At 43.0% G+C, this 14,868-nt stretch overlaps 1 protein-coding gene across 4 annotated transcripts in view; it reads right to left on the bottom strand.

Moving 5' to 3' along the window:
- Nucleotides 1-5,842: 5,842 nt before the first annotated feature.
- Nucleotides 5,843-14,868, bottom strand: part of npas3 (neuronal PAS domain protein 3) — a 255,037-nt gene continuing 246,011 nt past the window's right edge. For 3 of the 4 annotated variants that reach the window (XM_084380745.1, XM_084380747.1, XM_084380746.1), the window contains 4 exons: nt 13,671-13,818; nt 12,662-12,777; nt 8,714-8,944; nt 5,843-8,677 (listed from right to left, as the gene is read on the bottom strand). In XM_084380745.1, coding sequence (XP_084236871.1) covers nt 7,296-8,677; nt 8,714-8,944; nt 12,662-12,777; nt 13,671-13,818 — 1,877 coding nt within the window. In that variant the 3' untranslated portion in view covers nt 5,843-7,295. Of the gene's footprint in view, nt 8,945-12,661; nt 12,778-13,670; nt 13,819-14,868 lie in introns of all 4 variants that reach the window. The other variant, XM_084380744.1, reaches the window with a different exon arrangement.

The following is a 14,868-nucleotide window of genomic DNA, read 5'->3' as shown; positions in this document are numbered from 1 at the left end:
AGATGTATTTAAATATCAAAAGTACAAGTAAAAGTAAATAATAAATGTATTTGTACATGCATTTATATATAGTGGATACCTCAAGTCGATTATCAAATCCCATATTCATTTTTTCTGATAATCAGAATGTGTTTTCTTTTGTTTCCTGTTTTTATTAAATCTACTTGCTGATAAGATTTAAAATTTTTAATTCAAATTTATGTATTTTGAGTAAAATAGTAAAAAGTACAATATTAGTGGAGTGGAAGTAAAAAGTAGCAGAAAATGGAAATAAAAATGGTCCGTGAGTAAATTTACTTTACTTGACATATTATAACTTCTGGACTGTTGTGGATTAGGTTTAGGCTCCATAACTTCGTGGTTAGGTTCAGGAAAAGATCACACTTTTAGTCTCGCAACGTTACTTCATAAGTGACGAAAGTTATGTCATTTAAATACGTAAACTTACTTAATAAAACTCACCTTAGACACAAATTAATTTTGACGTTTGGTCACAAACAGGACGCAAATCCAGAAAATCTTGACTTCTTATCTGACTGATTATTTAGGCTCCAAAACTTCTCCTGCAGTTAAAGAGCAATTAAATTTGTGATTTTTGAGGAGTGCTCCAAATACATTATAAACTTCAGTATCATTTTGAATTTCTGACTCAGTTCCTTGTGCATTAAAACTTAAAACCAAGCAGCCGAACCTGCTTTGAACACGAGCTACACGTCTGAGTGGCGACCAGTAAAACAGGAACTACACCAGAGACTGATTATAGAAATAAAAGAATATATTTTTCCTCTTTCTCATCCAGTTAATCACTGATCTACTGAGAATGATCTCTCTGCAGACTGTAAAAGACCACAATGCAACATGAAACACAGAACGGTCAACGATAAATAAAATCTCTTTCACGCTGCACAGACAGTCGGACGTCACGGGACAGAGTTTTTCTTCAGGAACTTAAACGTCACATCATGTCTTCAGTAGCGACGGCGTGTCTTTAAAATGCTTCTACAGATTTTTGTGATGTTTTGACTTCTGGTGCATGTTGGGAATTAGTGAGATCAGCCCCTGAGTTTTCATCTCTAACGCTTTGTTTCATCATCCGTCCATCACGGGCGATGATGAAAGGCCGCTCGTTACGCCTCCGGTGAACGACCGGCGCTGTCGGATCTAAATTCCACATCAGACCTCCTCACTGAGACGGACAGCCAGGGGTTATTAGAAGGAGCTTCAGGTCCGAGCACCTCATCACACACACACACACACACACACCAGCGCTGCCTGTGATCTATGATTCATGTGCGCTCATTTAAAATAGTGTGAAATATTTAAAGTTGGCTGGTCGGCCTCAGAGGGTCGACTGACTGACCTCTCGGCTCTTATTACTGCATGAGGAGGAGGAGGGGGAGGAGGAGGAGGAGAGGAAGGTAATAAAAGTGAGAGACACGAGGAGGCCTGGATACAAGAGATGGATGGATATAAATAATCGGACTGAATGTGGTGTGATTTATCTCCGTTTTACAAACCGCGTCTGATTACTTCTTGTATTGACTGCCTTTGTGATCACAGTGCTTTTTCATCATGAGGTTCAGTAAAATGCTGGATACACTTTTTCACAACAACCCCACAAAAAGTCGTACGATTTAATTATTTTATCTCTGTTTAAGTTAGCCGGGCGCTAAACCGGAAGTTAGCCAGCTTGAAGCCTCTGGTGCTTTTTTTGGCTTCAAAAGGCCACCGAGCAGCTTTGAACGGGGCTCCGCCTCCAACGCTGTGTCCAGATGTAATATGACGTCCTTGTGCTCAGCTTTGGGCCACAAAAGCTGTTCTCTGCAATACTGTGGCCACCAGGCCAGACTGGAAGCCATGCAGCGAAAAAGCCAATGGGGGAAACTGGTCGCATAACCAGGGAGTAAACACGAAAGCCAGAAAACTTTTTTGGCGAATGCGCTAGGCGAGGGATTCTCGTTGGTTGGCCTGTCCACTGTCTTTCCATCTGATATCGAGTTCTTCTATATAAATCTATAATACTAGGAATGAATGGGGCTCCACCTCCAATGCTGTGTCCAGATTTAATATAACGTCCTCGCCGCGAAGTGTTTTTAACTGGTTTTCGGTTAAACGCCTGCATTAAGCTCTGTGCCACAGGCTGAAGATATTTACATGATTTATTCTACATAAAATACATCATCAAATGTCCCACAATTTAATTATAAAACACGGTTGCTAACAAGTGGCTAAATGAGACAACAGAGGTTGTGATCGATGGATTGAGACCATAAACTCATCAGGAAACTGTTCACTGAGGTAAAAAAATCAAGTGAGAAGTAGGGTCATTTTCTCATAAACTTACATACAATCAGACTTATTTTTGAAACCAGTGCAGTCGCCCCCTGGTGGTCAGACCCTCAGCAACCCTTCTGGTGTGCAGGCAGATAGTAAAGTGACACCATAACAGTGTTGATTTCACCAGCAGTGAGCCCCAGATCCCCGTCCGTCACCACAGCCGTTAAAGGTATTTGCCCAAGTGGACAGAAAGTCAGGTGATGCGTCCACGTCTCTGCAGCAGAGAAACGTACCTGATTGGCTGCCTGAAGGTTAAAACGCCTCTGGGCCGCCCTCACTGTGCAGCATCTCCTCTGATCTTTCCGCCAAAACGCTGCGAGGAAGGTCAAGGAGACGCAGTGAGACAGAAAATGCATTTTTTGTTTTTTACCTCCCTCCGATCTTTATGAGCACAATTTCAAAATAAAGAGTAAGAAAGCAGGAACACTGATGTAGAAGCATTTGTAATATTTAGGGCGAGGGATGGCTGAATGTGTCAAACAGAAGAAATGATGCAAGCTGGTAACAAATTCGAGAGAAATTTTTATTATGAATATGGCACCTGTAAGATGGTCAAAACCGGGTTACAGAAAGACGACCATGTATGTGACATGTTCCTCTGAACGGATGAGAACCTAGTAAACTTATAAAAGAACAACTGCTATAAAAATGAAGTATGTACATTTTCGGATTTGCAGCATTATTCATGGTAAATGAACTCAAAAAGATGTCTTTTGAAAATAATAATAATAATAATAATAATAATAATAATAATAATAAAAAATAAGCCAGGCACTCAAAGTTAGCATCAGTTAGTCATGTGTTTTTCCCCCCTCTTCAGCGAGGGAAAAAAATCAAAACAAAAAAATAGAAATGTACCATAGTTTTCTCTTTTTTAATATTTTAATTTGTTTGTATTTAGAATTTTATAACACTGTTAACATTGATAATAAGAGATTCCCTCTCTCCCGTATTTCAGCTACTTGGCACCAAGTTCCTCATAAAAGAATCTGTATAATTGTACAAGAAATAGTTAAAAACACAGACACAGTTTCTTCACAGGTAAATGAAGTGATTTTTCAATATTTGTAATTCTTAAACACTATGTATTTTTGACAGCAGCTGTGATTAAGGTTTTTACGTTTTTAAAATCACCAGCAAAGTTTTCATTTTTCGACATAAAACACAGAAAAAACATTGAAACAGCTTGGACCGGCTGTTTGGTTTTTGTTACATGTGGGTGTATTTCCTGGTTTCGTCTGAGTTATGTGCCCCCCCCAGCCCACCCCACCCAAAAAGAAAATCCCCTTTTCTTTACCAAATGGGGCCCTGCCATCCGTTTGTGCCCCGCCCCCCCGCTTTCACGCAAAAACCACCAAAAGTAGAAAACGCTAAAATCCAGAGGAGCGCGGAAACAAAATGCTCCTGAAATGACTGAATTTAACATTCAACCACAGACGACCCACCAATCAAACCGACAGATCGAGCGGCCCGAATCACATTCATCTTCTTGAACACAAAAATAAATAAATCCATCGTTAAACCAGAACCAGTTTTTTTTTTTGTTGTTTTACATGTTAGTCGCAGTAACAAGACATTGATTCTCCACAGAAAGCACAGACGCTACAGATTGTTTTTCCTGATGTGAGGGGGGGATTGGAGGCCCGGGTGGGTTTTGACAATACAGACTTTTATTCTTCCAACAGGCCTCCATCGCGTCCCCCGTTTGGGCTCGACAGACTTAAAAAAACACAAAAAACCGCTGGACCGAAAAGTTAAAACGAAAAGAACGAGGGATCGATCACGTGAAACGCATCGGACGAACTTACTAAACATGCAGTTCAGTTTTTCCAAAACACCTATAAAAATAGATTTATAGTGCGAAATATTTTTTTCTTCTTTTAATTTCTTTAGAAATCTTTAAAACCGTTTTTTATTACGTGTCCTGAAATAGTGATTTTTTTTTCTCCCCCCTTGAACCACTTGTGTAACTTTGTTTGTCCCGTGAGAGAAGTTTGCGCAGGAAGTCAACAAGTTCGGTGAGAACCAATGAAATACACCCAATGCACACAAGACGCCCCAAGGGACTCTGGGAAATGTTTCACAACTGAGGCTTTTGTGGTTTTTCCGGGACTACATCTAAAATGCTACTTTAGGCTTTTCCTCATCATAATTTAATTCTCTATAGTGTAAATATTTATTAGTCATTCAATACTTTGTACGCGAGAGCCGGAAACTGCGATTCCCAGAATTCCTTAGCGGCAAAAAACATGGCTCCGTAAACCTTTGAGCTAGTTAAAGAATCTTTTTCATCTCTGAGAGAAAGGACAGCAAGATAAAGAGGTTTGTATAAGACTACACAACAGCAAAAAGCAACAGCAGAGAGAGAAAGAGAGAAGGATTAGAAAACCGAACAAAAAAAGAAAAAAGAGGTCTTACAAAGACAAAAAGGAAGCAGCGAGGAAAAAAAAGGTGGACTCTACAAACGTTTTTTTGTTTTTTGCAAAGGCCACCGAACACGAAATTCCACAAACCTCCACTGGTTTCACTAAGACTGCAGATAGAGGGAGGTGGAGAAGGAGACGGGGCGCGAGAGAAAGAGGGTCGCCATTTTTAAGGGACGTCAGACTCCGCCCCCTCTCTCTTTAAGCCCCGCCCGTCGCCCCTCCCCCACACTAGAGAGAGCACAGAGAAGACAAAGGACAAAAACAGCTACAGTAGCTCAGTATATACTGCATATAGTCAACACACACAGAGAGAGAAGTCGCCATGAAAGACTTTTTGACAGCCAGTGACACTAAACACATCGGTAACACGTTTTTACGGCGTAATCACACTGGGTAATAAGGATGACGGGATGGTAAAGACGGGGCTGTCAACTTTAAAAAGATGGATGTCGTGACAGTTTTTTTTTTTGTTTTTTTTTTACCGTTTTAATTATTATTACTTGTTCTCATCTTTTTTTTTTTCTTTTTTTTTAACTCTTTTTACCCAAAAAGTAGAGAGAAAAAAAAAATTACAAATGAACGAGAATCACAGTGCTTTGAAAACACCAAACTTGTGAGATTTAAACATTTCATTTTTTTGGCAACGGAGGCTCGGGAAGAAGAAACACAAAACATAAAGAACAACGACCAAGACGACATTGTTTAAAGGAATGTGATTTTTTTTCTCTTCCTCAAAAAATTCATATTCTTTTTTTTTTCTTGTAGTTATTGGATTGATTGTTTGATTGATTGATTGATTGAAAATGCATGTCTTTATTACAATCTCCTTGTTGATATGTGGTTTTTTAATCACAGGGTCCGGCGATGAGATGGAAGAGAGTGGATTGTTTAGGAAAAATCTCGTGGAGGTGATTCTGGTTTAGGAAGAAGACGACGAAGAGGAGGACGAAGAGGAGGTCGAGGAGGACGAGGAGGAGGAGGAGGAGGAGGAGGACAAAGAAAGTAGTCGCACAAAATACAAAACAAAAACAGTGATCAAACAGGAGCCGGTCGAGGTTTTCAACATTCATTTTTCAAGTTAGTGACACTAGTGTATTAGCCTCAGTTTCACTGAGAATCAAAAGTGATTAAGTTAGAAAATACAAAAAAAATAAAAAATAAAATTATGTAGCCTAAAATTCAACCAATCAACTCCATGTTGCCATGCGGAGCTGCCCCTCGTGGCCCAATCCGATTATTTTAGACGAACGAAGGGGGGATATGTAGATGACACATGGAGATGTAGTTGATTTAGAGGTTATAAGGTTCTTGCTGTGTTTCTGACTTTCCTGAAGGTCAGATGAGAAAAAAAGACTTCAAAATTGTTCCCCCTCCAAAACCAAAAACAAAAACCACGATCAGTCTGTCAACGAGCTGTGGGTTCGTTTACAGCACCCACATCAGCCAGCTGAATCAGGGTTACTGGACGGTCGGTAGCACCATGAATCTGTAGATCGACAGGCAGAAATGTAGACGGAAAGATTAAAGATCAGGTAGACGGAGTGACAGGTAAGAGAGAGAGAGAACGACAGATTGAGATGGGAAGAGATGTGGAGGAGGTTATGTTTGGTGCGAGACCTGTAGGTAAACTCCTGGGATAAAAGAGGAAGTAGTAACATTCGATAATTCACAGGTCATTACCCGGCTGAAATTGCTTTTTTTGTTTTTCTTCTTAATGCTTGATTTGTAAGTTAAATCTGAGCTAGAATATTTTATAAAAAAAAAAAAAAGAAAGAAAAGAGAGAAAAACAGCATTAATTCTCTAAACTATTCCCTCAATCGAGAAACGTCCTCAAAAACCTTTTTTCAAAAGATTATTATCTCTGAGACCTGTCTGAGGTGCAAGAGAGCTCCTCTTCTCGGTTTAAAAACTTTTCTTTTCAAGCCTTGATCACATCAAGATACATACGGAGGAGCGCCACGTAGAGTTTTCTGTCCGTTACAAATCCCTGTACCGTCCTCCTTTAAATACACACAATCAGCATCTTCATAAAGACGCAACAGAAACAAGTCAAATAATAAAAATTATCTCCGTCAGGCTCCGGCGGAGTCCTTAGGCAATATGAATTCTCTGTAGGCAAAAAAGGAAATTCTTTACAATAAAGAATAGTCTGGTTTTTTTTTGTTCATTTGTTCGAGAGAAAAAACGTTGCTGATCGCAAGAAACAGGAGCGAAGAGAGAGAGACGGAGAGAGGAGGAGGAGGAGGAGAGGATGAGGAGGAGAGAGAAAAAAGATAGAAAAAGAGGGACATGTTTGAGGGTCATTCATGTCTATTACACAAGCTCAGTTGCTCAGATTCAAAGTGCTAGAGTACATTTGTCATCCTTTCCTGTCCTTTCTCCCCTCTCGGAAACACAGTGCTGTGTTGATAAAAGATAGTAAGTAAATAGTCTTTCATGTTTTTTTTTTTTTTTTTACTAGTGAGTAGTCTTTTACTTTGACACAGTTGTTGATTCCCGAAACACAGTAATACGGTCTTGAATGTTTTGCGTTAATCCTCCTTCCTCTCCAGAGTTGTCTGCGTGGTGTGAATCCCGTTGCTGTACACCGGGAACGGTAGCGTCGAGAAAAGTCCCTCCGCCGTGGTGAAAACGTTGGCCGCCGTTGGCATCTGGCCTCCCAGGGCACCGTTCGCGCCCGTCACAGCCGGAGATCCAACGAAGGGGCCGGCGGCTGCCGCTGCCGACATGTTGAGCCTGTGGACGTGGTGGTAGAGCATCTCCATGGGCGTCTTAGGGTCCAGGCCGAACCCCGAACTGTCGACAAAGTTCATGGCAGCATTGGGGAGGAGGTTGCCTTGCGCCATGGCCAGGGTGACGTCCGCAGGTGCGTACCTGATGGTCCCGGTGGTGTAGACCCGTGGAGCCGTCGTGTTAGTGGAAGCCAGAGTCCCCGTGACCCGGTGGACCAACGGAAGCACCACATTACCGGCCTGTAGACGCTGTAACGCTTCGAGATCACCAGAGTACAGCAGTGAGGAGGAAGAAGTCGATGAGGACGAGGAGGATGAGGAAGAGGAGGAAGTGGTCGGAGTGCCTTGTTGCTTGTCCCGTGGGGAGGCGGAGAGAGGAGGGGACAGGGGGTCGGCAGAGGAGGCGCTGGAGGGAGGAGCTAAACTCGCAGCACTGGAAGCGGAGGAGGGGGCAGAGCTTCCATTGTAAGGAGGCTTCCTTACTCCTCCTGCTCCTCCCTCGGTTCCAGGAGGGGTGAGGACGGAGTCGGGGATGGCTACCTGGAGAGAGCCTCCCTGGGGGGAGGGGAAGGTCTCATGGCTGCCCGGAGGGGCCGGCTTGGAGGTCATGCTGTACGGGGACTCGTTTCTGGAAATCTCTCTGTTGGGCGGGTAGTTCCAGATACTGCTGTCGTTGTCGAAGTTGATTGGCTCTGCCATCTCCGTCTTGATTTTCAGGACCGAGGACGCTGCACCTGCGCTGTTAGGGGAGCCAGAGGAGGTGAGGAGGTGGGTGGAGCTGGCGGATGTGGCCTGGGAGGGGTCAACCAGCGGTGTGGTATCTCCCATGGCACTGGGGCTGGGTGTGGTCGAGGACAGACGGAGTCTTCTGCTTCGGGATCCGTCCCATTTCTGCACTTTCCTCCTCTTCCGCCTCTTCTGGAGTTTGTTTCCGGCGTTGGCATTGTCGCAATCCTGCACGCCTCCGTCCTCTTCCTCGTCATCATCCTCGTCCTCCTCTTCCTCCTCCTCCTCTGATGAAGACGTTTGCGAGTTGTGCAACTGTACTTCTTCCCCTTCTCCGTAGTGCTCTACTTTAATATGAAGCCCGCCAAGATTACCCAATCCTCCGATGGCACCCAGTCCTCCCAAACCTCCCAGCCCTGCTAACCTCCCCAGCCTTCCTCCTCCTCCTCCTCCTCCTCCTCCTCCCCCTCCTCCTCCACCTCCTCCTCCACCTCCTCCTGTTGCCTCCTCTTGTTCCTCCACCTCTCCATCTGAAGGTTCGAGGCTGTCGTCACTCTCCTGGCTCTCCGGGTTGCTTGAGCTGTCTCCTTCTTCCTGGCGCTTCATTTCCTGTTCGGAGGAGCAATGTGGTTGGCCGGGCTGCTGCTGACGCTTACTGTCCGCCTCCGGGTCCTCGCTGCGTTCTGCTTGGTGACCCGGCTTCCCCTCGGACTTCTCGTTGTCTGTTGAGTAAAGAGGTAAGTTGGTTAAAATCCAAGAATCTGCGTAGCATCAACAACACTTTGATCTGTGTGGACTGCAGGACATTTTTAGCGACTGTACAGTGACATGGCTTTAATGACAGTTGGTCGTTTGGTCTTTCACTTTGGTCCAGACTGAAATATCTCAACAAATATTGAAAGTTTACAATGAAACTTGTTACAGAGATCCTTGGTTTGTGTATCTGCAGTCCTGAGTCTTCCACTTTCTCTGTCTGAATAACAAAAACGGACTACCGCCATCTTGTGGTACGAAGAGTTACTTCAAACAATGTCAACTTTGAAAGACATAATTGTCCGAATGGCACTTAATGACAACCGTCAAAAACATTTATAAAGACAGGTAGGTCAGCCTTATGCACACCCCTTCAAAATAAGATTTTTACTCCCATTTTTTTTAGCAGTTTACAGTTTGATTCTTACCAAAGAAACAAATAATTCTTGGATGAAAGTAAAAGCAACAGGCGACTCATTAAAACCCGTCTCCTCTCGACTCAGATTTTCAGGATTCAGTCGGTGTGTTTGAATTCTCGCAGCGACTCCCGGGTGTTGATCTTTTATGTTTCCAGACAGGATTTCCGTGTGTTGTGTTGTGTCGTGGACGCACTGATGTGTGTTCAGTATCTGTAGCTGCTGCTGTTCAGGCATGTTGGCTCTGTCCAGCCCATTACACACACAACACACACACACACTTCAAACCCTGCCAGCGCACACTGAGGCCAGCGGCGGCCCAGCTGGCAGCGCTCGGACTCCCTCATGGCACCTGAAATGTCGACTCAATTGCTTTGTCTGGGGAAAACCTTGTATCTCCATTAAGTGTGCTTTCCAAGCAAAACAGATTTATTCTCAGGCTGGAATCAAAACTGGAGCTGCGGTTTCAAGTGTTTCCCAGGGAGGGTTTGGTTTGGTTTATTGACTCAGCCTGTAAAAATGTCATATATCAGGATCTGTCAGGTTTAAAACCAAAAAGTCCAGGACTTATTCCCACTGAGGGTCCAAAGTCCACCAAACGTTATCAAAATGGAAAAAGATACCAGACAGACAGGGTCTAATCATTATGGATGTTATCATCCTACACCATGCCAGTTATTGGTTGTTTTTTTAAAACTTAAACCGAACTCGAAGGCTTCGGCTGCTTCGATTTTTACCATCCTCTAAAATCTGACTTTTGAAGGACCCTTCTTCCATGGCTATGAAAATAAAGAGGCTAATTGCTCCATGAGTCGATCGGGAAGGGAACGTATGGAGAACCAACACTGCCAAAATCATACATCAATGACTCAATACTTAAAATAAAATGCCATTAAATGCACCAAAAATTAATATACATACATGAAAAAAACCCGTCCTCCTGGGACACGTTTTCACAAAATGAAGGAACTTAAAAAGATTATCCTGCCAAAACCTTTTTTTTTTTTTTTACCCATTCTGGCCTCAAACACGGGAACAGGAGAAAACAAAATCCTCACTTGCCCCTCAGGGCTTCCGTAGTTTTCACTTCTTAACTTCTTCTGTATTATATCACCATTTAATTTTTTATTAATTAATCAACTGATTTCTAATTTATGCATTTATTTGCTGTGTTTACTTCTGGATTATTTCTCCTCATATCTATTTCTCCAAACTTATTTCTCTATACATTTCTGTATGTCATTCAAAGTGCATCATGGGGTCAACTTTTCATCGACTGATTGAGCGACATCAGTGTGCGTAAATCGATTATTCATGCCTTGCTCGGGCTCACTATGGGTCTTCAGCTTAGAAGAAGGAAGTTCGTTTGTTGGGGTCTATTTTCAGCAGATTAATCCACGTTTGGTGCTGTAGTGAGCATTAGGGACAGTCAGACGGCATATTTGGTATCAACGCTTGTCTTTTTTGTTTCTATTACATGCTCAAACGAATGTCCCGTACAGATAATTAACTTTTTACGAGTATCATCCGAGTAAAACGTGTCAGTATCTGTTTTCATGATGAAGGAAAATCCTCATTTTATAAAAAAATGTTCTGCAAATAATTCTGTTAATCTTGTGATTGAAATCATTGATCTGAAGTTCACTTCTAAGGCTGTTCTGTAAGTAATTTTCTGATAAATAATAAATAAAAGTTTAAGTAACACCATCTTCCAGCTCAAAGATAATGGTGTACTCACTCTTCCCTACTTTATATCTTAACGTCATTGATATTATGTTGTATTACACGAATGAAACAAGAATAAAAAAGCCTCTTTTCGGTTTTGGCACCTTCGCTCGCGTCCTCTCCGGCTCTGTGTAAACTCTGTCCTAACAGAACAAAGGTCAAAGGTCAGACATCTCATTTTAGACGATGTTGAGTGTGAGCACCTCGGGCCTGTTGGAGCGCGGCTGAAGCTGGACGCCTCCCGCAGCAGCTGGCGTCAGTTTACAGCCGACAGCGTGCCAGAGTCATTCTCCTGCAGCAAGAATAACAGCTGGCACTGATTCTCATCATGCCAACACAGGCTGCAGGACTTGATAATATTATGCTCAAGGTGGAGGCCATGTATTGGTTTAAATTCAGCTCCGCTGGCAGCGTGCGAGCTTTGTCTTCTGCAGAATTGGCTGCTTGAAATGTTGGTGACACACAGTTAAGTTAATCCTAGATTTGTATTTCTGGATCTGAATTCAGACGTCAGTGTTTTTAACATCTAATTTATTCTCTTGTGTGAAAGCTCACATTAGGTGAAGGTCCCTGCAGTGGAAGGTTTTATGTTTCCAGTGAAACAATATATGAAATGTTTTGTTATTTTTCAACGACTAGTCTTGTAAGCGGCTCAAAAAAAAAAACGAGTTGAGGTTTAACTGAAACACTTGATAATGTCACTTTTTAGACATTATTTGAACCTTTTATCTTTTTCTTAGTGGACTGCATCGAAGTGTTGCTCCTGGCTTTGCACGCCGACATCGGCATCCAAACATCACTGTTCCTGAGTACTGTTGCTTCGATTAGTGAAAATAGTTCAAGTCTTTTGTTTATTCTCTATACTGGTGACTCCTGTTGAGACAGAAGAGTAAAGCTCTGCCCAAAAATGTTTCTGTTTCGTTAAAAAGTAGCTCGAGGAGTCACAGAAGTCGCCACATTTAGCGAGGAAGGTGGAAACACTGTCGGCATCACCTGCGACATGAAACGTGGAGAAGCAGCTGCATGCGTCGGTGCTGTGCTGTTAAACGTGGGACGTTGCTGCACCTTTTGGAGGCTGTTCTGTGCTGCTTTGTGGCCTTTTTTGTGTCGCTGTGTGAAGTTTGGAGGTATTCTGTGGCGTTCTGTGGAGTTATGCCGTGTTTTATGTCATTCGGTGGCAGTTTGCAGCGCTGCCAGTGAGCGCTCAGTCCCTGCAGCTGTTGGCGTTCGTCACCATCCAGCCTGGCACGGACGGCACACTGGCACCAACTGATAAAATATCTTTGGCTTCTCTTATTCAGGCTGTATCTCTTACCGCTGCTTATTATACTGGAAACAATTTGAAGAGGTGTTTTTTAAAGAATCAAACAGGTTTTAAAAGAATGCTGTCAGAATATTTGTCTGTTAATAAACTTCTTCCTCTCGAGGGCAGTGTTTTTACTCTCATCTCCATCTGTCTTCGTCTCCCTCCCATCCTTTTCTCAGTAAAACATTTATCTCGCCATGATATTCAATGCTTCATTTTCCTTTTCTTTTTTCACCTACCAGAGTTTTCTTTGGACTCAGACTCAGAGTCGGAGGTTTCGGAGGACTCAGATGTTTTCTCGGGCAGGTTGGGAAGCTGAGCGATGTCCATGGGCGTGTCTTTATACTCTGGATTACTGTGAAGAAACACAAGAAGATGGTTTTTACACATTAGCTAATTCATTCCCTCAAAAAAAAATGGCTCACATGGAAAAATCATCATAAAAGCACTGGTAGCTGTGACAGTATGCTTCATACAAATCTCATCTGTTTGAAGAAACAGTTCTGGTTCCAGTTTCTGGAGCTTCACAGCAAAACAGCGTTGCAGCAACAACTGAAGTAGCTGGGGTCTCGTTGTAAAAAGTAAAAACAACCCTTCAGACAAGATGCACGCTAACACTTTTAGCTTAGCGGCTACAGGGATGATTCCAGCTTTAAAAAGGGTGTAAATAATGTTTTTTCAAATCAGTCTGGGATCTGGAGACTTGGATTACATCGGACGAGCTGCATGGAGCCAATTTCTGTTTTTTCTTGGTTGCTTTTCACGTCCTCCAGCTACTCTGTTTTACTGTGACGCTCCAGAAAAGTTTGGTGGACTACGAGACTTCACCTGACTTTATATCAGTAATGAGGGAGGAGATGACGACTGGATTTTAAATTTTCCTTAAATTGAATTTTCTGCAAACATATTCAGTAAACAGAAATGATCAAGATAAGAACGCAGCAAACGTTTCTGTTCTCTCATGTTTAATCACACAGCAGTGTCCTGTTTAATGTGCATTTGTGTAAATTTATAGTGTAATTTCCATTGAATAAATTAACTTAACTACTTGATTAACTGGTTGCATTTATGCATTTACTCATTCATCCATCATCGTTTGCTTTTTCTTGCATTTATGTGCATATTCACTCATTAATCTCATCTCTGGCCTCTCCAAACATCTTCACTCATGACGGATTAAGTTCGGGAACGTGTACATCGGATTAATCTGTCATCTCCAATAGCGACCGAGCCATGTTGACCTCTGACCTGAGGACGTAGTTGACCCAGATGATGTTCTTCTCGCTGGCGTTCTTGGCGTTGATGGCGATGGTGGCACTGGACTGGATCCAGATGTACCCGCCGTTCTTCTGGATCCACCGGTAGTACTTCGTCACACTCTGACCCTTATTCATCACTGAGAGAGAGACATCGAGACAGAGAGAGAGAGAGAGGAGGTTTGTTATGTCAGGCAGGATTTAGTTTGATGCCCTGAGCTGTTCAGAAGTGTTGGACTTCACACTGACCGAGCAGCTTGTTCGTCACGAGAGAGGAAAAATGGACGAAAGAGGGCGAGAGAGAAAGAGAGTAAATGAGAGAGAGAGAGAGAGAGAGAGAGAGAGAGAGGGTCAGTCATCAGATGTCATGTGACAGCTGGCTGAGAGCTGCTCTGCTGCTGCCGTCATTAATCAGACCAACACACACTGCCAGCCAGTGTGTGTGTGTGTGTGTGTGTGTGTGTGTGTGTGTGTGTGTTTAGGTGTGTGTAGCTCGTTTCTGTGTGTCTGACAGACCTGGGACTCTCAAAACAAACCGTGTCCATGATGTGTTTTTCAAGCTGATACCAACATGCAAAGTTTTACTAAACCACAACATAACCTGTTGACTGTTAGCGCGTTAGCATTCCTGAGAACACCAGTGTTTCTGCTCGGGTAAACGGCGAGCGAAGCTGAGTTTTGTCTCGTGTCAACAACGTAGCACAGAATCGTCTGGGTAGGTGGCGCTAGAAACGGTCCGGCAAACAAGGGTAGCCAGTTAATAACTGATGCTGTGGCAGCTACACTAACCTCTGGAGGAGCCGCCAGCAGGCCCACGCCTGTAGCAAGGGTGCTCCAGAGTTACAGGTACACACAGAAAGTGCTGCTTTGTTTGCTGGAGAAACTGCAGATTGCTTATTTCCACAATGCCTTAGCTTATAAGCTGCTAACTAGTGAGCACTGACATGTCAGTAGCAACAGTAGCTGATCTCTAATTTTTAAAAATTTAGCTCAAAGAAATACGTCAATTCGTATTTGTCGCGAGGATCGTTATGTCTGATATTTGGCTTGGAGTAGCATGTTAGCTCGCCTTGTCGTTCCATATGTCTTCATCACAGAGACCCATAAGGTCTCTCATGGTGAGAACTTTTCTTTCAGGACTACTTTTGCGTTACCTCACAATCACAACACTCCTGCAGCAAAGAGCAGCT

This window comes from Pagrus pagrus, assembly GCF_965226575.1.
Source record: "Pagrus pagrus genome assembly, chromosome: 18".
Lineage (NCBI taxonomy): Eukaryota > Metazoa > Chordata > Actinopteri > Spariformes > Sparidae > Pagrus > Pagrus pagrus.
Note: the sequence above shows the minus strand (reverse complement) of the source record. Positions and strands in the feature narration are given on the sequence as shown.